The sequence below is a fragment of the Truncatella angustata genome (genome assembly GCF_020726525.1).
Source record: "Truncatella angustata strain MPI-SDFR-AT-0073 chromosome Unknown BKA67scaffold_7, whole genome shotgun sequence".
In the NCBI taxonomy this organism is placed as follows: domain Eukaryota; kingdom Fungi; phylum Ascomycota; class Sordariomycetes; order Amphisphaeriales; family Sporocadaceae; genus Truncatella; species Truncatella angustata.
This window is the reverse complement of record NW_025763387.1, coordinates 1159514-1185751: the sequence shown is the minus strand read 5'-3', so window position 1 is coordinate 1185751 and position 26238 is coordinate 1159514. Positions and strand designations below refer to the sequence as shown.

The 26238-nt window shown below is 49.3% G+C and overlaps 11 protein-coding genes across 11 annotated transcripts; 5 read left to right on the top strand and 6 right to left on the bottom strand.

Moving 5' to 3' along the window:
- Window positions 1–163: 163 nt before the first annotated feature.
- Window positions 164–1926, top strand: BKA67DRAFT_575338 (uncharacterized protein). The gene is made up of 2 exons (XM_046103496.1): window positions 164–525; window positions 604–1926. The coding sequence occupies exons 1-2, from the start codon at window positions 297–299 to the stop codon at window positions 1665–1667; spliced, it is 1293 nt and encodes a 430-aa protein (XP_045955117.1). The 5' UTR covers window positions 164–296; the 3' UTR covers window positions 1668–1926.
- Window positions 1927–2183: 257 nt separating this feature from the next.
- BKA67DRAFT_538631 (uncharacterized protein) lies at window positions 2184–3421 on the top strand (the record flags this gene model as incomplete). The annotated part of the gene is made up of 2 exons (XM_046100492.1): window positions 2184–2860; window positions 2923–3421. The coding sequence occupies 2 exons, from the start codon at window positions 2184–2186 to the stop codon at window positions 3419–3421; spliced, it is 1176 nt and encodes a 391-aa protein (XP_045955116.1).
- Window positions 3422–3840: 419 nt separating this feature from the next.
- BKA67DRAFT_661570 (uncharacterized protein) lies at window positions 3841–4431 on the bottom strand (the record flags this gene model as incomplete). Its single annotated transcript, XM_046107836.1, has 1 exon — window positions 3841–4431. One exon carries the CDS (start codon window positions 4429–4431, stop codon window positions 3841–3843), a length of 591 nt encoding a protein of 196 aa, XP_045955115.1.
- Window positions 4432–5769: 1338 nt separating this feature from the next.
- On the bottom strand, window positions 5770–10268 carry BKA67DRAFT_661569 (uncharacterized protein; the record flags this gene model as incomplete). Its single annotated transcript, XM_046107835.1, has 6 exons — window positions 5770–7187; window positions 7253–7882; window positions 7949–8550; window positions 8611–9463; window positions 9687–9958; window positions 10018–10268. 6 exons carry the CDS (start codon window positions 10266–10268, stop codon window positions 5770–5772), a joined length of 4026 nt encoding a protein of 1341 aa, XP_045955114.1.
- Window positions 10269–11368: 1100 nt separating this feature from the next.
- BKA67DRAFT_681692 (NADH-ubiquinone oxidoreductase 49 kDa subunit) lies at window positions 11369–13116 on the top strand (the record flags this gene model as incomplete). Its single annotated transcript, XM_046108928.1, has 2 exons — window positions 11369–12031; window positions 12140–13116. 2 exons carry the CDS (start codon window positions 11369–11371, stop codon window positions 12920–12922), a joined length of 1446 nt encoding a protein of 481 aa, XP_045955113.1. The 3' UTR covers window positions 12923–13116.
- Window positions 13117–13309: 193 nt separating this feature from the next.
- Window positions 13310–15075, bottom strand: BKA67DRAFT_648618 (uncharacterized protein; the record flags this gene model as incomplete). The annotated part of the gene is made up of 1 exon (XM_046105990.1): window positions 13310–15075. Exon 1 carries the CDS (start codon window positions 14777–14779, stop codon window positions 13310–13312), a length of 1470 nt encoding a protein of 489 aa, XP_045955112.1. The 5' UTR covers window positions 14780–15075.
- Window positions 15076–15556: 481 nt separating this feature from the next.
- Window positions 15557–16734, bottom strand: BKA67DRAFT_575321 (uncharacterized protein). Its single transcript, XM_046103495.1, has one exon. It carries the CDS (start codon window positions 16319–16321, stop codon window positions 15827–15829), a length of 495 nt encoding a protein of 164 aa, XP_045955111.1. The 5' UTR covers window positions 16322–16734; the 3' UTR covers window positions 15557–15826.
- A 25-nt stretch (window positions 16735–16759) lies between these two features.
- BKA67DRAFT_575319 (uncharacterized protein) lies at window positions 16760–17139 on the top strand (the record flags this gene model as incomplete). The annotated part of the gene is made up of 1 exon (XM_046103494.1): window positions 16760–17139. A coding segment is annotated over exon 1 (158 nt), but the record flags the coding sequence as incomplete, so codon positions are not given.
- On the bottom strand, window positions 17140–19051 carry BKA67DRAFT_575316 (uncharacterized protein). The gene is made up of 9 exons (XM_046103493.1): window positions 18704–19051; window positions 18460–18633; window positions 18332–18403; window positions 18275–18282; window positions 18144–18218; window positions 17968–18093; window positions 17688–17908; window positions 17479–17569; window positions 17140–17427 (listed from the first exon to the last, which is right to left on the bottom strand). The coding sequence occupies exons 1-9, from the start codon at window positions 18961–18963 to the stop codon at window positions 17237–17239; spliced, it is 1218 nt and encodes a 405-aa protein (XP_045955109.1). The 5' UTR covers window positions 18964–19051; the 3' UTR covers window positions 17140–17236.
- Window positions 19052–19987: 936 nt separating this feature from the next.
- Window positions 19988–22364, bottom strand: BKA67DRAFT_575310 (cystathionine gamma-synthase). The gene is made up of 4 exons (XM_046103492.1): window positions 21861–22364; window positions 21261–21810; window positions 21021–21205; window positions 19988–20967 (listed from the first exon to the last, which is right to left on the bottom strand). Exons 1-4 carry the CDS (start codon window positions 22038–22040, stop codon window positions 20140–20142), a joined length of 1743 nt encoding a protein of 580 aa, XP_045955108.1. The 5' UTR covers window positions 22041–22364; the 3' UTR covers window positions 19988–20139.
- An 835-nt stretch (window positions 22365–23199) lies between these two features.
- On the top strand, window positions 23200–25407 carry BKA67DRAFT_575307 (fungal-specific transcription factor domain-containing protein). The gene is made up of 2 exons (XM_046103491.1): window positions 23200–23477; window positions 23570–25407. Exons 1-2 carry the CDS (start codon window positions 23403–23405, stop codon window positions 25304–25306), a joined length of 1812 nt encoding a protein of 603 aa, XP_045955107.1. The 5' UTR covers window positions 23200–23402; the 3' UTR covers window positions 25307–25407.
- Window positions 25408–26238: the final 831 nt, after the last annotated feature.

Sequence of the window (26238 nt, the reverse complement as noted above, 5' to 3'; positions counted from 1 at the left end):
GCAGCCGCCTGTAGAATACTTATTCAGCAGTGGGACTCTTTAGTTTTAGTGCTGTCTTGCCTTACAGTAGCTTGTCGGAGATAACGTTAAGCCCCAGCTTCTGGCGTTTGTCTGTCCCGCCTTTTGATGTAAGCTTTAGCAGCAACAGGCTTCAGGTTAGGCATGATGAGCTCCAAGCTGCCCCGGGTAGCGGCAGCTCTTAATCATCCCACCTTCGATTCCCACAAGCAAACACGCCCGCCCTCGGCACCGGACGCAATCATTCTTTCGTCTGGACCGCAAATCGGATCGCAACCATGGCTGTCGACACGACCAGTAGCGCCAATGAGGTCGCCAGGTGGAAATACTTGAACCACATCCGCAAGACGAAGGGGCCTTTCAACGAAAATGACGAGACTCCCGAGGACATGCCAGACCCCCTGGAGACCTTCAAGATCCTGGTCATCGGTGCTGGTGGCCTGGGTTGCGAAATGTTGAAGAACCTGGCCATGTCTGGCTTCAAGAACATACATGTCATAGACATGGGCAAGTCTTTTGTTCCCTTGACACAACATTGTTGCTGTCTATCGTAATACGATGTTAATTTGTAACGCGTTCGTTCAGACACCATCGATATATCGAATCTCAACCGCCAATTCCTCTTCCGGGAACACGATGTTGGCAAGTACAAGGCCACTGTCGCTGCTGAATTCGTCATGAAACGGGTCAAAGGTGTCAACATCACCCCGCACACCTGCAAGATACAAGACTTCGACACCAGCTTCTATGCTCAGTTCCAGATCGTGGTTTGTGGTCTCGACAGTATAGAAGCCAGACGATGGATCAACAGCACCTTGGTAGACATGGTTGACGAAGATGACCCGGAGTCGCTCAAGCCGTTAATCGACGGCGGCACTGAAGGCTTCAAGGGTCAGACTCGTGTGATACTCCCCACTATAACTGCATGTGTTGAGTGTCAGCTCGACCTATATGCCCCAAGAGCAGCCGTACCTCTCTGCACGCTTGCCACTATCCCGCGACAGCCCGAACACTGTATCGAGTGGGCGCACATCATTGCGTGGGAACAAGAAAAGCCATTTCCTGCTCTGGATAAGGACGATCCAGAACACATTACCTGGCTGTACGAGAAAGCGTCGATACGCGCCAACGAGTTCAACATCCCAGGTGTCACCTATTCACTGACCCAAGGCACAGTCAAGAACATCATCCCTGCCATCGCCTCCACCAATGCCATCATTGCCGGTTCATGTTGCCTGGAGGCTTTAAAGATTGCCACAGGTATAGCGCCCTCGTTAGGACTCCAGGATAACTTCATGTCGTATGATGGTACCGAGGGTATTTACACCAACACGTTTCAGTACGAGAAGAAGCATGACTGCCCTGCATGTGGACAAGGGGCGAGGCCGCTCAAAGTCGACCCGAAGTGGACATTGCAAGAGCTTGTCGACTCCCTTGCGACCAACCCTATGGCCCAGCTCAAGAAGCCTAGCATCAGAGCCGACAGGAAGTCACTATATATGCAGTCGCAAGCACACCTTGAGGAACTGACGCGGCCGAACTTGGTGATAACACTTGAAGATTTGGGCTTAACCCATGGTTCCGGGATCGTCGTGACGGATCCCGCCTTTCCATCCACGACATATGAATTTTTCCTTCAGTTTCCGTGAGAGTCTGCATGTGGTTGGCATGGAGTTTATAGAGATACCAAAGATAGATACGCGACAACGAACTTCGAGCACCATGTCTAGAGAATAGATGTACAGCTGCATGTTAATTCATACATGGATCAAAAGGCACGTCACTTGTTCTACAGATGGTCGAATGTGCGCATGGATACCTTATAGGCCAGACCTTTGAGGCCGTGGTTGAATAGGTTTAGGTGTTACCGTTTACGTCAAATGCCAAGCTTTTTGAACACTCAGCTGCAATCCGTTCCCTGTAAACAATGGAATGTAGAGCAATCTTCCGACCCTGCATTTCTCTGCATTTCTCACATCGGTGAATGATTCAAAAGCAAGATTCGTGATGCTGTGACACTGACGGCCATTAGTGCAAACCACATCGATGCAACTGTTTACACCATCTAGAACATATTTACTACTACGCTTGACTTTTTGAATGTTCAAGCTTCTTTTGTTTCACAGCAAGACAGCCTGGAAGCCCCGGGTTCCTTGTGACTCACCATGTCTCCCATGACAGAAACCAAACTTACTGTCTCGTCCTCTCAAGCCCGGGCGGTGCAGGCAGCAATCCAACAATGGAAAAACCAACACCTCGTATCATCTTCTCTGGCCTCTCAGCTTCTCGAAACCCTCAATGTCGAAGACAGCTTTGACTGGCAGCGCTTTGCAAAATACTCTTTCCGCCTAGCCATCATCTGCCTAGCCATTGCGATCTTCAGCATTCTCACCGACGATGCCTTCTTGAAACTAATCAGGCGCGTCTTCTCCATCCCAGCCTGGATCAGGAGCCTCTGCACGGCCGCTGTGGCCGCCACGGTGCATTACTGGGGCTACCTGCGGCAGCTTGAGCAGCCGCTGCAGGTCTGGACAAATGAGAGCGCCCATGCGCTCGGCGGGCTCATCGTCGCCGTGGCCGCGTGGCAGCTGTTCGAGTGGCTAGGCGCGCCCAAGAAGAGGAGACAGCTTACGTATGAGAGCGGCTTGAGCGACGAGGAGAAGGGCAGGCGGATCCAGGCCAACAAGGACCAATACGCCATGCAGCTGGAGGTCATAATCTGGATTGTTTTGCTGCTTGCTGTCGTCTACGGGACCACGGGCATGCTGACGGGAAGCAACCTGATATGGTCTACTGCTTTACTTGTCCTTGGGACGTGGCTCGGCGTCTTCACGGGTTACCAGTAAGCTTCTTAACGCGTCGCGTTCATGTATCACAGCACCAGTAAATACTGACGGTTAACAGCGACGCGCTCGCGACGTATTCCATTTACATGGAATATCCGTTGCGCTTCGTCCTATTCGGGCTCAGCCTGACAGGAGTGGGATACACAATGCGCCGGTGGGAGCGTACTGTTCCGCTCTGGTCGAGCACGCGTATCTGGGGCCTACTCTACCTCTTCATCGCACTCTGGATTCTTTCTCTCTTCGGCGACGACGAGCTCTTCTCTAGAAAGAAAAAGACACCGAAACCATCCCACGACAACAAGAACCGTAGGCTGTTTGTATGGTCTCTCATATTCGGACTGGCCGCGGGCTACTGCATCGTACATGGTATGAAACACGATGATGGCACCACGAAGGGCTTTGGGTTGGCTTTTTTGGGTATCAATCTCTACACTAGGTTTTTCGAGTTGTTCTGGCATGCTTGGTATAAGCCATTGTTTTTCGCTGTGTTGGCCGGAACTTTGGCCGTTATGGGACGATATGCCGAGAGAGTCTGGAACATGCAACTTCAGATCTAAGGCTACATAGTGACGTTGCGTTCGGTTTTTTATATTGCGGGACGTGGCGGGCTTGGATACGTTGTGTTTGTGATAGTCAGACTGGGGAAAGTTGTTATGTGCCTTTGCGTGAGACATATGGATCAAGTGGCGGGCACAAGGTTATGTGCGGGTTACAACGATTTACCAGAGAACTTCGCTGAAGCAACAAAAAGCGATACCGAAAGTCACTGGATTTTAGTAAGGATAGGTGTAAAACCAGCGGTATAGTATGGGATAAAATGGGAGTCCGCAATCGCGCCGCTATGTTCTCGAGTTATATGATGGCGCGAGGCTTTGAATTTATGGCTGGTCGATGTCTTTCAAGACTCAGCTATAGCAAATTATACATTACAGTTGTTTATCCCTTGTCTCAATAAACCCCATGGCTCATTTGACCATCAGCCGCTAGATCCCGGTGCCTGCGTTCCTGCATAGTCATATTGGAGAGAGCCCCCATATGTTACAGCCGAGTAACTCGAACTCATCGACGAGTTGCTCATCCCCGCGTTGAGGAATCCGCTGTTGTCTCTACCGGTAGTCGACTGGCCCGGCACAGTCAGCCCGGTTTGTCCAATACTACTGCGTGACTGTGCTGGATTCGACGGCAACGACGTTGACGATCTCCCGGGAGGCGTCCCGCCATCTCCAAAATAGAGATAGTCCTGCGGCGCGGGGTCCGCCGAGCTGGCTCGATGTTGTTGTCCGCTACTATGCCTTACTCGTGAGGCATTCGAGGGCTTTCGTTTCCCAGTATATTTCCTTGGCGCTGAGCTTGCCCGTTGTGATGCAGATGGGAGATTCTCCGAGGACGGATCCAGCAGGTCTGAATCACGGTCACCAGCTGCTGAATTTTCCGGTTCCTCTTCAAGCGATTGGTATGCGCCGTTGATGGGAGTCACCGCATCTGTATCTTCGCCGCGTGTGGGCGTGGATCCCCTTGATCTCCCGCGGAAAGAAGCAAATCTCTTTAAAGTCTGTCTCAAGCCCATGGTTTTTATCAGGCACAATGGCGGGCGACCCAATGTGTTCCAAGTTCCCGAGTCCCAGGCTGTTTTGTAACAATGCACTGTGTTAAACACTGAAATAGAAAAAAATAATGATGCGTAAGAATAAGTGATTGACAATACCTTTGAAAGCTCCTTTCCTGCTCAATTGCCTTGATCAAATCTCTATCGAATTGCTCGGGCTTCTGTTTGCCTCTCATCCCTGTAATGGGGACTTACAGTGGGCTGTGCTGAGGCTTTGCAATCCTGGCCCCTGAATGTCAGCTCATTTACCACGTGGGGAGACCCAGAACGACGTCTCACGTTGACAATAAAAGACACAACTAGGAATCATTCATTTCAAGTACGCACATAACAAAGTGAACTTATTTTGCGGATAGAAGTGTTCGACTGGATTTCTCAAACCAGTTTTTTTTAGTGAAATTCGCTCTTATGCCTTGGTTGTTAGTGCACGTCTCCTAATCCTACCTCAAGTCACATCCCGCTAGCGTATGACGAAGCTTTGAGTGTTGGCACCTGCTGCTATAATCTTGGCATTATGTCTATTTTGCCAATCATCCCAAACAACCACCTTGGTGAGCATTCCAGCATAGAGTAGAACCATTACATACCTGGTCAGCATGAAATGACTGACCCTGCAACCATCAGCCTGCACATCATAATACGACAGCGAGAACACAATACTTTTTCGACCGTCAATCTCACAAGACCTATTCACGCGAGCTTCCTCTCACCATCCATCTACTCCACACAACATGCGAGATCGATATATACATCCTAATACCTCGCGTGGGCGAAATCGTAGACTCCCACTAAAGCATTTCTGCCTTGGTTGCCTGGCCAGGTAGATTTCATAGCCCGACTAGTTTCCCGGGTAATTTTATCCAAGCTATTTTTCTTTTTCTTTTGAGTTGGCAGATTCTTGAAGTCGAAAGCTCCAATAGCTTTCATCAGAGATGACAAACTCCTCGCAATGTGGGACGAGAGCGACGATTCACGAATTTGTAAATTAGTAAGGATCAACGAATGGAGATGTATCGTTATTTCAGGAAGTTCAGTGACGTTAGAGAAAATGGCCATATCTGAAAGGGTCAAAACTGTCGCATCGATGCTGGACACGTGAACGGTGCCGGCGGAAGGACTGGTTTCTCACGAGTCAAGATCGAGACAAAGCCGTCTGAATTTTCTTCTTGTCGCCATGCTCGGCGGGAGGTTGCTTACCCCAGACTCTGTTCAGACGCCGTGTCAACTGCGAATTACTCTCTGTTAAAGCGGCTATAAAGTCCACAACTCACGTATTAGCCATTCCCGACTCTGCACCTTCTACGGCTTCATTCTCTTTTTCGCCGAAGATGCAGCCTCCTGGAAGTGACGCTTTGATCCAGTCAAAAGCCGATCGCGCAGGCTTGTCGGCGCACAGGACGGGGCCAATAATGTTGCCCTGCTCAATGGCGCGCTGGCCTGAGTTTCATCACTTCCACTAAGTGAGGATGTAGCTCTGCTCTCTTGGGTGTCAAGCGGGGTGGTTGATGGGCTGAGGCTCGAACCAAGCCCGCTATCATTGAACGAATCCCCAGAGTCTTCCACATCAGCGGCAGGGTCACCCTTTACTGGGTCGCCGGTGTCTTTCCAATGCCAGTGAAGGTTCCTGCTGTGGCCAAAGACGACCGCACCACGATCTTCCAGTCTTACCTGCACCTTCTTCCTCAGACCCAACATAAACTTTAGAGGAAATAGAGCTTGGACGGGGTCATGGTGAGTTGGTCTGTCAATACCGCCACATGGGCACTGGCCGAACGCAGATTGTTTCATGTGCCAGATAACATCGCGGCACAACCTCCTGGGATTGGAATGAAGATTGCCACGGGTTTCCATGATTTCAATCAAGTCGGCCGTACAGGCAGCGAGGTAATACTTCTCGCACGGCAAGCTATTCCAGTGGAGACAGTTAAGAGCAGCTTGTTTCGGTTGAATCAGCTCGCCGAAGTTGCATCCAAACAGAGTCACTGCATTTATAGACCGCTTAAAGTCAACCCAGCCTTTTCCAATGGTCTTGAGAGTTGCAACTCGTGGGAGGAATGGATCTCCGTCTGCCACCAAGTCCTTGAAATCCCACCCCTCCAGCTGTCGCCTTGGCAGTAGGTTGAACTGTAGTCCACTTCGTCGCTCCACGTCTATTTGGTGCTCGATCAGCTTTTCGAGGCAGTTATAGATATGATCTACCCGATCCTCCATACGGTAGTATGTAGTATGCCTTTTGGACACGACACTGGGGGTCGAACCTTCAATGGTTTCTTCGTCGAACACGTTGCTCTTCTCCACGTACAGCTTGAGCTCGCGATTCTTCGGGTTAATGAGAACTTCTATCGCAGACCCTGGCAGCGTAGGGTTTTCGGCGTCTAGCAGATCATGCGGACCTATCAGAAAGGCAGAACGGAATTTGCGCTTGCTATGCACGAGGGATGCTCGCAGCAGATGAAGTAACGTGCTAGCTCCATTCGCCAGCCAGCCCCTTTTCTGTTCCTCGTCCCAGAAAAGAAAATACTTGGAAGAGATCCACTGAAGCTTCGTGAAGTACCCAAACCTGGAGATATGGACGGGCTTCTCCCTGTTTCCCAAAGTGAAGCAAGCTGTTCCCGTGACAAATTGACCAGCTGATAGCTCGACTTTCTCGAGGGCACAACCAGCGTGAACATACGGGAGATTCGATTTTCCAATGGAGTAGTCAGCCGCCAAGGTCCCTGATTTGATCACAAGTCAATGATTTCTGCATACATAGCTTCTCTGAGAACTCACAGGTACTTACCCGTATTGCATACCGCATCCACGCACCAGCCCAGGACGTGGCGACACTTTTCCACATCAGTCAACTTCACGTCCGCATGCTCAATGTTACAGCTAAGATAGGAAATATGGGTATGAGGATCTTCATTGTAGAGGAGATGCCAGAGAAGTGTGTCATCGGATCGTTTTGTCGGGACTAGCATAGTCGAAAAGCCTTTGATGAATACTTTTGAGTTAAAGGTATTGATATACCTGGACCTCGTCAGTGCGGCCATCATGTTGAGCGGTAGTTCCAGCCCTGTCGACGTTTTCAGACGCCGCGGTATTGGGAATCCTCGGGCAATTACCAGCTGCTTGAACATATGATGCCAGCACTGGCCGTTCGTCATCGAGGATGTCTCGCCAATTGCCTCGAACCTGCATTTGATGTTGCAGTCAAAGATCATGGCTTTATCAAAGCGTGGGACTATACTGTCGACGTATGGGGTGCAGTATACGCCGCTTGGATCGCCGGGCGATGGCCGTAAGGCAGCGCTTAGCCATGCAAGCTGCTCACCGACCTCTGCCGCGAAGTCTGGGAGGCCTGATAACCCCACAATGACTCTTGGGACATCGATGGAAGCAGTGAGTAAAAGTTTCGAAGGGGTTTCCACTGTGAGTGTGTTAGCAAGCTATAGTGCTTCCAATCATTGTGTTAAAAGACTAAGGCTCAACTAACCCACGACCTGGCTTTCACCATCAGGGCTTCTCAGCAATTTCTGGATTAGAAGAAGTATGTAGGAACCAGTCAATGGCCACGTCTGAGACAAGTATTCGGAACAGCTGAGCGCTTGTGCGTCCACACAAGATCCAGTTAGCGTAATAGCGTTCGCAATAGCCTCAGCATTAGGCTCCTCATACTCCTGCTCCCGAAGAAATCTAAGGATATCCCAGTCGACCGCAAATATGACATTTGCGCCCTGTGGAGGTTTCCTTCGACTCACATGGTTTGCTCTAGGTATTGATCGGTTGATTGTCTCTCCAATCTCCATCATAGCGTCCGGATCTGCTCTGGAAAACAATAACTCCCTGCGCAATCGGCTTACCAACCATTCGTAACTGTGTTCCCCAAAGATAAATTGGCTGTATTGTGTCATTTCTTCGTCAATGGGTGTATCCTCGTAATCTTGAATTGAAGTGACAATGTCCTCATACTCCGCCTCGTCTGAATTGTTCAGCCACCGATCCATAATCTCGGTAGAGCTCTCATGGACTTTCGGTCGAACATCTTCTTCTGGGTCCGATACTCGAGCCATAGACCTGAAGGACTCTGCGATTGCGCTGTGGTTGTGAGCGGGGGGCATGGGCTATATCGGATATTGTGATGATATCTGAACTTACTAGCGGTTCCTATGAATGAAGACCATTGCATCACGGTGCATCTGTGCTGAAGACTCGTAACCTAGGTTTAGTGCAAATGATTTGAGCAGCCTTGGAAGAGCTGTGGTTAATGCATCGATCACCGGGCTGGGCAGAGTCTCTGCTTTGATCCGTTTAAACAGGTCTTGGGCTAGCCTGGCGCTGTAACTTTCGGTTGTCGTGTCATCAACACCACTGATGTCTGTGTATACTGTCTCCATATCGTTGAAATCAGTCTCGTTCACATCATCCACCATGGCATTTTTCTGGTTGGAATAAGCGCCGGCAATGGGCACATCCAATACGGACTTCGTAGATTGGCGCGCTATAATTTCATGATGGAAGCACCTCTCGCTGAGAAGCGAAGCTGTCCCATAGCCTGAATCGGACACGGGTCCCTGAAGCAACCCCAGCTGATTCCCGCGATAACGAACTGTGCGGAATAGAAATTGAATCAAGAAGAATGACATAACATTTCTGCGTGCCTTTACCTTCGCAACTTCTGATCTCATGTCTGCTGCTCCATCGATTTGGTCTGAATCCACCCCATCTGGCTCAAATGTCCTGTCGAAGGCACCAAATGCACTTAAGCATAGTTCGAGCAAGCTAGAAGTTTCCAATGTGCCCTGTTCCTTAGAAGCGCTGGATACGTTCACTTTATTTTCCTTTGGCATAGTCTCAAGCTCCTTCTCTTCATGTTGCGGAATTGAAGATCCTAATGGACCAGTGAAATATTGCTCTATAGGTGCCTTTTTCTTTAGTGCATCTCCGACGTCAGAAATCCATTCCACAAAAGATACCTTTTCATCAAAGTAGTCGGGGTTAAAAGCAGGGGCTATTATGGACAGAGCGCTTGGGTTCCTCAGCAATACTAGACCATGTAGCGGGTGATACTGTCGGTCATTGGATGCGTGACCTTGCTCAGAAGGGGTTTTTTTTTTTTTTTAATATTTGAAACAATTCACCGCGCACGATATCGCTCAGGCTGTCCAATGGTTCATAGTCTACTTGGTAAGCGTTGATGAATATAAATGCTCGGACATCTTAACGGTGCTTACATGGCGACGGTGTGCAACTCTGGTCCACATCAGGAAATGCAATCAGATACATATCTTTCCATTTCTGATCCTCGGACTGTCGAGGTCCCTCGCTCCTTTCTTTTATTTCACGCATCTGCGCGTTATTGAGGTAGTGTATGCCCACGCTGTCCTTCAGCTCACATGGGATACGACCACGAAGATGTTCTTTTAATTGATCTGCGTTTTGCATCGATTCATAGCATAGAAGGCAGAAGTGTTCTGGCAACCGGTGGTTTCTGAAGATGTGATCCCTACAATGAGATTAGATACTGTTGTCCGAACTATCTAAATTGTACATGGTAGCCAATACTCAAGACGATGTATGCTAGGCCACCCAGTGCTGATGCAACTCATTACGCGGCAATTTGATGGATCATGCTTGAAGAAGGGGCATGCAAATAGTCGCTGGGGGGACTCAGGTGGTAGTCGTTTGAGTCTTGCAACCTGCAAAGCAATGCCATTTGAATCGCCCTGGTTACTCGAAGACGGTAGCCCGAGGCTCGTGATCCGGCCTCCAGGACTAGGATCTTCACCACCTTCAGCATCGCCGGATTGGGACATTCTTTCCAGGGTCACTGGTGGTGCTCAGTCTTACTGGTTCAAGATTTGTCATGAAGCGCCGCGGTTGGGTCGGGAAGAAGAGGTTCTGGTTCGCAGAGTGTAAGCGGAGAGTCAGAGATTGATGTATATAGCTTTCATCCGGCGAGGCTGGGGAAGCACTGCCCATCACCGTGGCACAAGTCTATTGGCAGGCTTTCTTGCAAAGCTCCTGGAGCCTGCAGTGGCCTCAGGTCGGTTCGTCGAACGAATCAGACCGCAAGCTTGGGAAAAGCCTCCACTAAAATGCGAATGTTTCTACCATTCATTCTTTTTCAGTTTCTTCAACACCAGATCCTATCAACTCCGATATGTGACTTGGCGTGGGCGGGTGCCCAGAGCTGATTTCGCAGACAACGTAAGTGAAGGGGACAAGCAGTTCATGTCAGATTCAGAGTGATTAGCACATTAAGTTATTGGTCATGCCTTACAGGAAAACTGAATAAGTTAAAATACACCTTTTGATGCTAGAGTACAGCGCGGCAATTGCATAACGCACCGCGCGCTTTGCGGGAAACTAGTGCTTCAAAAAGAAAACATTAAAACAATGACCCCAATCCAACCAAAGGGCGGTGTAAGACCTATCCATATCTCGCTCAAATGCAGTATTTGTAAGGAGCATCACCTTGACCTACGCAGCAGGGTGGAAGCCTGAACACTTGCGGGCTGGAAAGCAAGCCCTGAGTCGCTTTGCGTGGTCCCGGGATGCGGCCATCTTTTGGCGTACTGCTAACGTTAGCCGGGTTGCAAGACTCAAAAGCACTGCAGTAAATATAAGGCTTGAACGGCAGGTTCAATCCGACGACATCAGCATCTCGTGATAGACTTGTAAGAGGCGAGCGTACGGATCCGTGCCGTAGTATAAGCAAATATTACAAAGGACATGAGTCTGATTGGTCCCCCGACAGCTCCATGGGCCCGGAAGATAATTATTGCGGGGCAGGACCCATGACGAGCACATTGGCCGCCATTGGAGGCGTTAGAACATCAATATCCCGACTGCCACAGCTAACTAAAGTACGCGCGAGAACTTCATCGGGTCCAATTGACCACCAACTTTCGCAATGGCGGTGCTATCAAGGATTGCCAGTTGCGGTGCTCGCCGCCTGCAGCTTGCGACGCCATCACTACGCTCATCGACTCGCGCCTTCACATCCACCGCTTTCCGACGAGCAGCCGAAGCGCCCCGTGTCGAACGCACGACATTGATGCCCACCGACAGCACTTTCTCCCATGCCGCCGACCCTTACGGCCTGCAGAATGCCGAGGACCAGGTTGGCGACATCGCCGCCTCGGATGGCGAGAACATTCAGGACCGCAAGGTCCGCCACTACACAGTCAACTTCGGTCCCCAGCATCCTGCCGCCCACGGTGTCTTGCGATTGATTCTCGAGCTGAACGGAGAGGAGATTGTGCGCGCCGACCCTCACGTCGGCCTGCTGCATCGAGGAACTGAGAAGCTCATCGAGTACAAGACCTATCTCCAGGCTCTTCCCTACTTCGACCGCTTGGATTACGTCTCCATGATGACCAACGAGCAGTGCTATGCGCTGGCCGTGGAGAAGCTGCTGAACATCGAAATCCCCGACCGCGCCAAGTACATCCGAACTCTCTTTGGCGAGATTACCAGAGTCCTTAACCATCTCATGTCCGTTCTGTCCCACGCTATGGATGTTGGTGCCCTGACCCCATTCTTGTGGGGCTTCGAGGAGCGTGAGAAGTTAATGGTAAGGAATCCAATATGATCAGTGTATTCTGCCCACTCTACGCCATCTTCGTTGAGCAGCACGAGTCCGGACTGAAATTATATATACATATGCTAACCCCGCCACCAGGAGTTCTACGAGCGTGTATCTGGCGCCCGTCTCCACGCCGCCTACGTCCGCCCCGGTGGTGTTCACCAAGATATCCCCATTGGTCTCCTGGACGATATTTACCAATGGGCTACCCAATTCGGCGACCGTATCGACGAGACCGAAGAGATGTTGACGGACAACCGTATCTGGATCAACAGACTGCAGGGTGTCGGTGTCGTCTCTGCCGCCGAGGCTCTCAACCTGTCTTTTAGCGGTGTCATGCTTCGTGGATCCGGTGTGCCTTGGGATATCCGAAAGAGCCAGCCTTATGACGCCTATGACAAGGTCGAATTCGATGTCCCCGTCGGTATCAACGGCGATTGTTACGACAGATATCTTTGCCGTATGGAGGAGTTCCGCCAGTCTCTGAGAATCATTCGCCAATGTCTCAACGATATGCCCGCCGGTCCCGTCAGAGTCGAGGATTACAAGGTGGCCCCTCCCCCACGTGCTGCCATGAAGGAGAACATGGAGGCCCTGATCCACCATTTCTTGCTCTACACAAAGGGTTACGCCGTACCTCCGGGTGAGACCTATTCCGTTATCGAGGCCCCGAAGGGAGAGATGGGTGTATACTTGGTTAGCGATGGTAGCGAGAGACCATACAGATGTCACATCCGTGCACCTGGTTTCGCACACTTGGGTGGTTTCGACCACGTCTCGAGGGGTCACTTGCTGGCCGATGCCGTGGCTGTGATTGGAACGATGGATTTGGTGTTCGGTAAGTCACACATTTTCAAACATGCAACGAATCACTACTGACACATTCACAGGTGAGGTCGATAGGTAAAGTGGTGATATGAAGAGACTAGAAAAGGTAAAATAAAGAAGCCCATGGCAAAGGAATTGCCAAAGATGCAAATCCGCCTGTCCCTTTTCATATGTATCATAGTAGAGGGTAACATCCCGACGGGAAACGCATCGCAACGGGGTTGGGCACGTCTGTGCCTGTATATATCATTTGTTCTGAACGATCTGCCCCGTACCTGTGAAGAAGTCAGAAGAGTACAACCTACGTGCGGTCGATGTTTCACTTGCCTCGCAGAAATGCTCTCAACGCCTTATACAACATTTCGACAATAGGATAGAAAGAAGATAGGTCGTTAGAAGACAATCAACCACAAAACAGAGACTAACTGAGAAACAACTCTACGGAGTTCTTATCCTGGAGTTCTCTAATGCTGGGCATGACTTGCATCTCTTCAATGCCGGACGTGAGAGCTGACACATGTTCCAAGCCGGCGAATGTGAGTTCTCTATGCCGCCTTCAGGCCCGGCACCAAGCGGCCAACCGACTAACGCGAGACCATGATGCTGATGGTAGATTGGCTGACCAGGCGTTGCAGCGATCGATAATTCAGTGGCCGGTGACTCATGCTGCGTCAATGACCATGCCCGCTCACGACTCGCGGTGGGCGGGTGTGCAGTGTGCATTGGCATGACCTGAGTCGGATCGTAGCCATATGCGATCATGGGATACTGGAGGTTGCCGAGATCATCGAATATGGGCATACCCGGCACACCAGGTGGCAGCTGACCGAAGTTCTCCTCCGCAAGCGCCCCGCTGGGCGTTGCCCCAGCCCTCGTGGCTTCCAGCCAGGCCTCGGCCTCGGCCACGCTCTTGAAGCCAAACTCCTCCATCTTGGTAGGCCAATCGATCTGCTTCGCGGCGGAAGCATCCTCGTTGATTCGCCAGATCATGACGTCGGTGCTCCGGGGGCTCGCCCTCTGCAGCGCCCTGATCGGCGCGTCCGGCTTCCAGTCGGGGGCGAACTCGGCGATGTCCTCCGCAGTGAGCATGTGCGGCTTGTACGTCTCGAATCGCACGGGGCAGTGGCACTTGCCGGCCGCGTGCAGCGCGGCGTGCTCTGGGATCCATTCGGCGCCGTACTGGGACGACAGGCGGACCGTAATGGTCGTCTTTGGTGGCTTGCCAGTCGAGCTTGGCTCGCTTACCTCGATCAAGGGCGAGAGAACGCAGCTGTTCCACGCCAGCGCGTGCGGCTTCTTGGCGGGGTAGCTCTTGATGCTGGAGTCTTCCTTGACATCCTTAGGCTTGGACCGAGCGTGCAGGTCTGCTTGGACATCCTTCTGGTTCTTGCGCTTGACTCTGTTGCGCTTCTGCCAGCGCCTGCCCCGGCTACCGTTCTCGCCGGAAGAGCCCGCGGGTCCGTGGAGGGTGTGCTGAGCATCGGGGCCGGTCGGTCCGCAGCGTGGTGGGTACTCTGTAGCACCTGGGGCATCATCACCATGTCCATCGCGACTGCCCTGCTGGGGAACGTGGGGATCGTCAGAGTTCGAAGAGCCGTTCTTATCGCCACTGCCTCGATCTAGCCTGACCTTCCCGACGACGCGGGGCTGCTGCAGAGCGGGGAACACAACATCGCAGCCGCAAGTGCCGCGCTCGTGCATCCACTGGTGCTCGAGGGTCACGATCTCGACCCAGCGGGTGTGCAGAATGCGAGCGCAGGTCGGGCAGTTCGCGTGGACCTGCGTAGGGCGCTCGGCGGGGTTGGGGCAGACGGGATTGGTATGGAGATGGGTGGTGAGGGGGCAGGGGCGCTGCACGTGTACGGTGCTGTGCCCGCAGGCATAGCCCAGGTACTCAATGATGCACATCTTGTTCGCCGATGGCTTAGTGATGATTGTATCAGTGGTATGTTATGTATGTATGCAGACTCAGTCCCACCTGGGAGCTGGTTGGGGAGAGTAGAAGGTAGATGCTCCAGCTTCTTTTGCTGCTATGGTCACATGTGTTTTCACACGTTGATTGTGTTTAGTTTGATTGTCAATATCTTTGAGAGTGAGATAACTCCAGATACGCTACGTAACTTGGTTTATGTGTTGCTGAGATGGAGTATGAACGGATGGAATACTTCCAACCGAGAAGAGGTAGAGTGTTGAATGAAGTGAGGTTTGCAAACTTGTGACCTTGCGTTTGACAGATGCTAGAATATGTGTTGTTTCTGACGGGAAACCAAAAGGTGATAAACATGTACCTAAGTATCTTCGTCCATATGAACGTTCTCTCTGAATGACTACGGCAGGTGCGAATTTTGGTTGGGTTTCCGGGGTAGAATTGATCTGCGTACAATATCGTGTGTAGAACCAAACAAAATGTTTGGAAATTGTCCTTTTTTGTCCAGCATAACCAACTCGGCGACCTTGAATGGGATAGCCTAGTTGAACAGGCACACCAAGTTGCACTCTGTCGACTCAGTAGGAAAATCGGGGATAGTGTCAAGAGACCAACGTTCAAAATGGTCAAAAGTCGAAGTTCAAACACCGCGAGGTTCTGGGCCAACGTTAACAGGCGTGGAAAATAATGTATTTGCAGGATGCCAGATGCTTGACACTTGAAGGAAGCGGCGAGGATAGTAGAGCTGGTGGCTAAGTATCACGAGTTACTATGTTTGATTGATCCAGCTACGTTTGTGACAATATGCAAGTTTCCCTATGGAAAGTTATAGCCAAGGGACTTTGCCGATACATGGTACTATCAGCAACAGCGACCGTTGCTTTTGAACGTAATCCACAGGTACTGCTTGAACTATCCACATTGAGTATGATTTATTACTGGAAAAAAGCCACCTGATCTATGCACAAAATTCTACTCCAACTACCCTTCCAGAGTAGCTTTTCTCTTTTGAATCGACCTAAGGCCTCTCATAAAGAACTCTTCTCACCACCGGCCTCCTCAGGCTTTGGCAATGGGAGTAGATCCTGCCCAAATACACCCTTTCCGTGCAAAACATCGAGCCTATAGATTTGAGCTGGGTATGCCAACATATCCTTCAGCAGGTCAACGCGCAGGAAATTGTGGCCTCCTGGTCCGTTGTCATGATCGCTACGGCGTTCAGAGTCAGCGAATGCCTCGAAGATGGCAAATGTCGTCTGAGAGTATCTAAGACCAAACCAGGGACCAGTACCAGGTTCCTGGTTGACGCCCGTGTTGATGTCTCGCAAGAAGCCGGCCACCAACTCCTCCTTTCCTGGCTTTGCTTCAAGATGGATGTAGTAGGCCTTCTTGCCAGGGTTCTTGTCTGTGCCGTGAACCACAAAACCGGGGTGTGCCTTGTCGTCTTTCGACCAATCTGATGCAGGTGTGATGGGCTGCAGGCCTTGAGGGTACGCACGACTAATCTGTTTTGACGAGCTCATAGTGTTCGATTGATTTTTCTCCTGAGCGCAAGCAAGCGTTTGTTTTACTCAATTAATCTTGGAGAGCTGATGCATATATTGAAGACTGAATTAAGTTGGCTATGGCGGATTGCTACGGTGGTTCTGTCAACGGGGCAGAGTTCGGTATTTATACAGCTGTTGTGGTAATAGTATGTGAAGTGACTAATCAATTATAGTATATCGGCGTTTGCTGGTTGTATATTGAACTACCTGTAGCTGTGTTGTACCAGAAACTGCCGAGGAAGGAAAGATTACTTATCGTGGTATGAGTAATCGTTAAACCTAGAATGAGCACAGCAGCGCTTGCTTGCTGGAAGACTCCAGGTCTGCCAGGCTGCTAGGGGACATAGATACCCCGCCGTTATTAAGCTTATGGGATTGTGAGCGGGAACTACTTCCGCCGCACCGCACCTCTACTGTATATCTTTCTGGGAAAGTAAGACCTTTTGAGTATAATGTGACCAATGGATGAGTTTCGCCTATGCTGCACGATGACGACGCAACATGGGTCTTTAATGAGGCACAGCATCGACGAGGATCCGTCGCAGAATTCAAAGGCGGATCAATGCAAGCACGACACATTGCAATACACCAAAGACCCCTCCTGCATCATACATACTAACTAGATAGTCAGACCATATTGACGCCGCTAATGGCCCGGAACTCTAGACCCTGCATTACACAAGGAGGATTTTCTGCTAGCACTAGCGGAATCATGCTCAAATCCAAGTTCCAGCGGCCGCGGGAAACTACAAAGCTGATTTGAAGACCTTGAAGACTGAAACAAATAAACGAGATGCTATGAGGTTCCTTTACTGTGATTTGTCGAATTCATAAGGAATGACCAGAAATGGTTCATTCAGACTACATCGTGGCTATGTGTCATGTGGATCTCTATATATAGGTATAGCACAGCTGTTGTTGGGTATCCATCACTTCCTTGATTTTCGTGCTGTTGCCGATTTGTCCAAAATCCATGACGAATTCAAGCGTGACATTCTTGTAAGGGATATCACCAAAGAAATTAAAGGGATAAGCCCATTGAGTGTCAGGGCCACCAATATCAAACCTCCTCGTGGCCCAGTCTATCGTGCTGATTAGCAACATTTTATTTAGTTGGAACATTGATCTCTCACCATTTCGCTGCCATTCGTTCCACATCTTGTCCAAGCCACCATGATGCAGCCAAAACAGCGGGTCAGATGGCGACGAATATGTGTTTGACATCTGTCGCGAACAATTCAGTAGTGCTTCAACAAGTATGGAGAAATATAAACGAGTCGCGAAACGATTGGTATCATTCACCATTACCATACCATGAGAATGTGAAATTCTGGGGGCTTACATCTCCGATACCTCCTCCAACACCCAAGTGACCTCCACCATGTAGCGACATTGCCGATATGCCTAACGATATACCTTCTGTTCTGTGTTCGAGTTCGAAGAAGTTTGTTGCAGCCAAGACGTGAGCGTAGACAGATGAGTTCAGCGACTGTACTGCTAGGGAAGGGCTGAAGTCGCGACGCACGCAATGCGGAGTATAATCTGTATGATTGCCGGGGCCCACTAGGAAATATGAGATCAGTATACAACGTAGTACTTTGTTCCTAGACATGTGGACTTACTGCTAGCGTTGTAAGTGGCAAAGGGGCCGTCTGTGATGCAACCGCCCCCAGTTCTACCAGGGATCTCGACAAGACTCAGCCAGTCCGAGGGGAACCCACTGATATCCTCGATGTACGGCCCGTTTCCTAGGCAGATTATGAGTAGCAATCAGCAGAGTGTACTTGTGATTACCCACCTCCAAAACCATGCGTCGTATCAAATAGAGGAGAGGCTACGAACGCTGCTTCGTTAATAGCGTCCTGTGTCCAGTCTTATAGCACGATATTAGCGCTACTATAGCATGACGGGATGGAAAAGGATAAGTACCCCAATATCTAAATTTATTAGTCTATCGCAATATTGTTAGAAAAATTTGAGACTCACGGTACTGTTCCGTTGTAACCACAGGTGTCCTGGAGCTCTTGTTCGAATAGCGATAAGAAATATCGGTGCCATCTATATCACTGGTGAGTACAAGCGCAAAGTATTGCCAATTAGATAGGTATGCTCACGGAAGAAAAAAGCCGACCCAATGGATATAGTCGGTCTGAGTTATGTGAAGAACGACATAGTCATCGTAGCGAGACTTCACCCCAGAGTACAGGGCAGTGGTCTCTCCGGGCGTCTCTTGTAAACACTTGACAGCGGAGATAAAGTCTAGCCTTTCAGACTCCGACAGTGTTCTCCTGCGATAAAATCGTCAAATCTAACAAAAAGAAGAAGAAAAAAAAACCACGATTGACCGGAGGTGCCTACCATTCCTTCCTTACATTAAATTTTACACAAGGTGTATGTCTACCTACTGTAATATCCGATGCGGTTGGGATTACAGAGGCTAAACCGGCCGCCGCCAAGAGTATCAGCGTAGGAATGAGCTTCTGGATCTGCATTCCGACAAAGGTACTTGTAGCCAATGAACCGGCCATTTCTGGTGGCTTGAAGTAGTATACAATCGAAGATGAATGTCCGACTAAGTTTGGAGGCTTTATAATGCTCTGGAATATATAAGAGGCCATACACCTGCAGGGGATAACATTCCCGCCAGTCGTTCATTGCATGTATCTAATTTGCGTACGTGAGATTGAAGCAAAAACATCCGACGCCTGCAGCATGCATGAATCTAAAGGCGGTGGGAGGTCGTTGGCTAAAATAAATCCTGTATTCAAGCCTATCAGACATACTGTCTACATCACTACTGCCCTCCACCTAAGGTGCATGCATTAGATTGGTCTTGGTCCTGCAAACTGGGCGCAATAATCAATAGTCTGATGCTCCTCTGGCTCGTTCAGGCTTCAGGGCAGGTTTATCCAATCATCGTAGAGCTCACATAGCGGGCTTTCACACGCGGTCCGGCGAACGGAGACCGACCCTGTCGCTGGACATGTTTATAAGTCTTAAGTCCGAGAAGCGTGGCGCAGTATAAGACGAGGTTGCATTATACAAGATTATAGGTGTAGTTCGCGACAAAAGAGAGCAACAGATCGTCTGTAGAAGATAATACCGTCGGCATTTCGCGCAATACCATAGCAAAGATTGCTTTTTTATAAAAACACAAAATTTGCAAGTATCGAGGTCACTGGATGCAGCCTAACCCACGGCACACTACCCGGGGTTTTCTACAGAGATCTCAGAGTTTCTGATCGCAGGTGAAGTGTTAATATCGGTGAGGGTCTCCAAGTCTGGGCTGGAGCCGCAGATCTTATTCCCTGAAATTGACTGCTCACCGTGTAAGGGCGTTATGATTCTGGGTTCTGTCAGAACTGACAGATTACACCCTTCATAAATCGATCTAAGATGTGGTATCGTCCCTTTCTGGGCTGGATCCCCGACTCTGGGTGTGCGTCGAGTGTCGAACAACAAGACCAACACAATTATATTATGAAGTATTGATATCTTCGCTTGCTTGTTGTTATGACCTGCACGAAACACGTGCTTTGAGATGTTTTGTCGTTTCAGTCAAGGACAGAGAACAACCCGATACCGCAAAACCTGTATTCACAGCAAGGTACTTCCAACGCAGGAATCGTCAAACAAAACAATCTGGAAAATATAGAAGCGAGTTGTTTGGCTGTGCAAGGACCCGGCATGTCTTCTTGTACTATCTGGCCATGATATTGAGCTTGCGTTCTAAACCAAAGTAGATATTATACTGAAATTAGTATAGTTACAAACTATACAAGCAGTGCTCGATTTTATTGACCACCAACCAGTTTGCCGCCTACCGGATCCATATCTGCTTTCTCGTTTGCACTTCTCTCAACTATTGGCTGTAGTACTTCATTGGCCAGGTCATCACCCTCCTTAGTGAGAGCACTTGACTTCTCGAGGGTAGCAATTGCATTTTTGCATCGTTCAAGCAGCACCTCCTCATCTTCCAAGCCAACACTGAATCTTATTTGAGTAGGGTTCAGGCCATACGAGGCGTGATACTCAGGGTTCTCTTTCCCGTAAATCATCGCATTATAAGGTATGGTAATTGTAAGGTGCGCTCCGAGGTGAGGCCCCTGGTGGAAATCCAAATTGTTGTAAAAGACAATGCAATGGTCCAGGCTGTCAAACTCGATCGAGAAAAGGCAGCCGTAGCCAATTTGAGGAAATTCGGGAGTTGGTTTGCGCAAGAATGGTAGTAGATTATTAGACCCATCGGCGTAAGGAGGGTAGCAAACCTTGGTCAAGGGCACTTTCGGATCCTCTGCCAGACTTTGGAAGTAAGCGGTCAGAGTTGCTGCATTGCGATTGAGTATAGCAGAGCGAGGTAAGTAATCCTCACTATTCTTGAGAAGTTGGTTCGCATCGCCTGAGAACAACTCATTGTGGTGAGTCTTCGTGAATGTGCGTTTGAGAATTTCATAGCTGCTTTTGTTTGGATTGAGCACGACCGAGCCAGCTAAAAGGTCCGCGTAGCCAGACATGGACTTGCTCAAGGATGTAATTATCACGTCTGCGACAGGAAGTACGTCAATATTGCAGAAAGAGCCGACAGTATCGTCGACGGCAATCCAGAACCCATATTTGTCCGCCTGTCAAAAATTAGTTCATAGGTCGATGCTAGTGGTGTCGAAATCAATCTTACGAGCTTTCGCAGCCGGAGTAAATCTACGCTGACTAGAATAGGATTGGATGGAAACTCAGTGAAGACATAGCTACATTTTCCGCCTTGTTCTAGGTAGCTCTCGAATTCGGTGATATCGTGATCGTTACACTTGCCATAGTGTTTCAAGCCGCCGGGGCTTTCTTCGAAGAGATGCCAAGAGCTGTCTGTAGTCAAATCTAGTCAGAGACTTGATCTCACAAGAGGCAAAGTATCACTTACGGAAGACAGCACCAAAAACTGCCACTGGGTATGGTCGTTCCTGAACAGCAACCTCGTGAAATCGAGTGATACCCGCCATTCCAGTTTGGTAGAGGTACACATCTTGAGATTGTATGGATTTTGGATAGTTGTGGACAGTACCTCGCATCAGAAGGCCTGCTATGCGTTTGCGCAGCAATTCATGACTCTCTACCTCAGGGAGGTAAGTTGGCTCAGGAGGGTTGGTAACGTCAGGGAATTCACCAATGTAGTCAAGGGTATCGATCTTTGATAAGAGGTACTCTCCTAGACGAGTAGAGAACCCTAGCCCACCGTGCTGCCACATAAATATCGCACTCATCATTTTTGCGGAAGGGTATTCAACCAAGTAGAGCCGGATGCCATCGATATCAATGACATGATACTTCATCTCATCCTCTTTCAATGCCCTTTCTCTTCGGAACTTAGAGACAGCATGTTCTCTGTTAGTTTGCCAAATATCTGGAGAGACGAAACCGACGAGACCGTGGCCTTTGGGGACTTGAAGCTTAGTGCTGACATGTTGCAGAAGCTGTAAACTTTTGTCAGCTGTGTTGGCGGTACGTTCTCTGACTGTTTTACCATAGCAGAAGGTCCGAAGGGGAAAAAGCGAGGATACAAAGATTTCAATTGCCTGAATAAAGTCATGTCTCCCTCACGAAATCTCAAAGCCGACTCCCACTTCGGAGCGTGCAATGTCACCGTGTGTGGGCCCTCGGGAGGGAGCGAATGCCCGAATGGCGTTTTTATAGTAGCTGTCATGCTCGGAGAGTGATCAAATTCACAGTGGAAATTCTGTGTAGAAGCTGAAGTGTGTAATTAGGAATAAGTGGCTGTGTAAGGTGACATTAGGTCATATATACTCATTGATTGAGCAAAAGTCTCCGTACGTTAGATTAGTGCCTATGTATACGGAGAATTTAGAAGTTAGTACTTTGAAAGCTTACCACAAAGCTTCTAATAGATGAGATGAGACCAAATGATACTCAGAATAGTATGCTTGTAAAGATTATAGACAAAACCAAGACCAAATACTTTTCCCATTTTTGTATGATTTATTTCAACGGTATAGAAGCGATAGAGTCTTGGTGGGGTTTGTCCGGAGACTTTTGCTCACCTGTTGTACCAAAAAGGCCCAGCGCAGTGCATTCAGCCGCCTCTAACCTTAGGCTAGCCTGAGTCTCCTCACCCCCCAAAGCTAGCGATTCTGCCAGATGATGCATCATGATATGAAGGCTGTTGCTGATTTGGCTGTGCATTGGTATGAATTTCATCCAATCCAAGGAAATATACGGCCCTTGCTAAATGTGCTTATTTCTCTAAGCGCGCCTAAGTAGCAGTCTGATCTTTGCAATGATGCGGTTGCAACCAAGCAAGAACAGAATCAACAACTTGCGAGAACGCATGCGTCCATCCATGCCTGCGTGAAACTAATTTCTCATGTGACTACCCTGAAGGTCTGCGGCCCACACGGCAATGACAGTAGAGGGGGGAGTATCTGACGTAACTCACCATATGTGTAGCACTGGTTTGTACTGGCACATTATGTGGCAGAGTGACTGAGGCTCGAAAGCGCCCCTCCCCCCTAATATTAGTGCATCCCGATCCAACTCACAGCACATTGCTCATTGAACCGAGCCGTGCCAAGAAAACGTTCAGCGTTGCTGGGCACCAATTCTACGACTACTGTAAGTTAGTGTGTATCAAGTTCGTTGTTCTCCAGTGCGTCACATGTTGTAAGGTGCATTACAATGACACTACTAAATCTCAAAGCAATTTGTTCGTTCAAATACACACATGGTTCAGTGACTTGGTTATATGGTTAGGAAGACATCCTGTAGAGTAGTTATCTGTATCGGTGGTTCAATAGCGCAGACCAATAACTAAGCATATCAGCTTTGCTTAGTGCTAGCTTAACGATTCGACGTTAACATTGACTTGCGCATGTGCAACACTTTCCCCTGCTTCTCCAATTAACATTACAATACTAAAAACTACTTCCTCGCCAATGACTGATGAAGTTTGGCTACTTGCTAGAAAGGTCAACACGAGCAATCGCACCCCTTGCATCATCTAGACTACGTGGGACGAAAGAATCGCATGCCGGGACCCCGGCAATAACCAATGCCACCCGCGCGCAAGCCCGGCAGCAGGCGGATGAGAGGCGCGTGTGTACAATGTGCACGCAGGAAACGTAAGGTAATGCAAACCACCATTGTTGGAATCACACCGCACAGTCCCACTCCACTCATTCATGATGCTGACATGCCACGTTTTGTTCAAACCTCTAGTGTGACCACAAGCGCCCTCACTGTTCTCAATGTTTGAAGCATGGTGAAACGTGCGAGCCGCAAATCTTCAAATCGTGGAATGCTACGCTTTCACCTAGTGCTACAGCCCAGCAAACAGGACGGTCTGAATGGGAGCTCCCTCCACAAAATGACATCCAAGATGTCATTCAGAATGTTGACTCGGGCCTGAGTGGAGCACTCACTCCGGCCCCAAGTTCGGAGTCACCCACAGCAACTGTGCTCGAAAGCATCGGAGACATTGCGGATACTACTGTTCATCAGGAATCTGGAACAGACTGGCAAAGCCAACTGTCGTTCACCAACGAGCTGTTTGCTACGTCCTCGAACACTTTCATTCAGCCGATCGAAAACTTGTCGACCACCGATATTTCACTGATAGATCATGTCGTGGACCCTTTTTTTGCCGCCGCAGCAAGGCCTTATTCAGATTCCCTGATGCCCTCTGCGGCTGTAGCATCGGCTCCTACCTTGGCTCCAGGTCTTTTGTATTGCCCAATACCGTGGCCAGATGACATGCTGGCTTCGCCTAAACGACAATTCCTGTGGCAGTATTTCCTCCAATCTATAGAAGCCAACGGCTTGTGTGTTGATTGGGAGGACGTCGGGCATATGCCTGGTTTCCAGGACCCCTTTGTTGTCACCATACCTCATCTAGCCATTACTAACCCCGTCCTTCGGGAGGCTGTTCTGACATTTAGCATGTTCCAGTACAATGCGCTCCAAAACCAGCTGACGTTCGACCGGCTGATGGTGAATGCTTGGCGGAGCGCTTGTCAAGGACTGCGAGCTCAGCTGACTACATTACATGAAGAGGATGGATGGGGTGTTTTGTCCATGATATCTGCTTGTTGCCTATTGCACTGGTGTGCCCCAGATAAAAGGGAAGAGTTCCTCCGGCTTGCAGCCAAATTAGCGGTCATTTTCTTGAAGCGGTCACGATCTTCCACGAGTATTCCAAGTGTCTATCGCGAGTCAATTCTAACTAGTTTCCGTTGGACAACCATCTCAGCTCTCTGCTCGTTACAGCCGCCTTCGAGGGTTCTTAGCGATGAGGTATGCGACATTGTTGAACTGGACAGCCACGAGATTGTGCAAAACTATTCTTCGCCTTTCCAAAGTTGGATCAGTCACCCCATTTACGCCTTTTCGGCACGATTGGTGAACCCTTTGCTCAGAATAGGTCACTTAGCCGAGCTCCAATTATCACGACAGAGAGACAAGGAAGATATTCCAGACGAATCCCTGGAGCTGAGGATCGTCAATCTCGAGGAAACACTCCTCAGTGCGCGCGATACCGAGCTCGATGTTATCACATCGCCCACCGGGGCTACTGACCCACTGGCTGTGGCATCGCTTAATGAGGCAATGCATGCAGCTAGCGTCATACTCTTCTACACACGCTTCCGTGGTCTGCCTTTCACGGCGCCGTTAATTCGCCGGCAAGTCCAGATTGCTGTTAGTGAAATTTGTAAAACCCGCGTTGACTCACGGGTGTCGTACGCTGTGGTGTTCCCGCTATTCATTGCCGGATGCGAAGCAGTTGATTCCCAAGTCCGGGACATCATAGCCGATAGAATTCGTACACCTAAGGGTTTGTTTTTTGATCGTGGGGATATTGCAGCCGCGTTACGTCATATCTGGGAAATCAGGGATCTCCATCCGGGCTTGACCTGGCCTCATTGGGTTAACAAAGGTATGCGCCGAATCTGTCACTGACCAAACATTCTCCTTCAGTTATGTTTGGAGCAGTTTAAATTTTGGTGTTTCTATTGGTTGCAGGCTGACTGGAAAACTAGTTGAACCACAATTCAGGATTGGCAACTTGTTCTAGATGATTTGCAGTGATTGGTCCTTGGTTGAACATATATGTTGCTACGATTCGTAGGACAGCAGCGTTCATACTTCCTTGCGCCTGAAATACAAGCCGGATACTCTTCACTCTGCTGGAAAGAAAGGAGAAGAAATTTATCGAAAATAGACTGGAGGCTAGCTACGTGATCCGAAGTGCCTCGACCCGGCGGCTTTGCCTACGGGACCTGTCTTTACAAATTTAAATGAATACACTATTCAAGTATGAGCGACAGACTACTTGCGCAAGGAAAATGAAAGACGGGACACAGTAAGCTGACCCATAAAATGATATTACAAACTAATGTGAGACTGGTATAAGAGTGGAGTAGAGTCTACCTACAGCAGTGTGCGCTCTAGGTCAACAAACGTGGGCTGTCAATTCTGTAAAGGGAAGATATCTCTTAAAGAGTGATGGCATGCTAAAAAGCCTCGACTTCTCAAGCTTAGCGAACCGAACTTGCCAAGCAATATGTACCCTTCCGCCTATGAAACTGAATAGACTTATCATACGGGGGGAGGGGGAGTCTGAATTGTGGAACATATGGATGCCTACTCTCAGTATGCTGAAGTATAGAACAATTATAACAGCTAGATTTATCACGTGTAGCTTCGTGATAGGGCGCAACTCAGACTTGATTACTAACGTAGCTATTCACTAAGTGGAACAATTCTCTACACTATGACGAATGTATAGAGCAGACATAGGAAAGTACCATTTAAGTATCATGCGCACGAACATGTTTTTGTCTACACCGAAGACAAAAATGCCGAAGACTGGTCAATGGAACATTCATGGT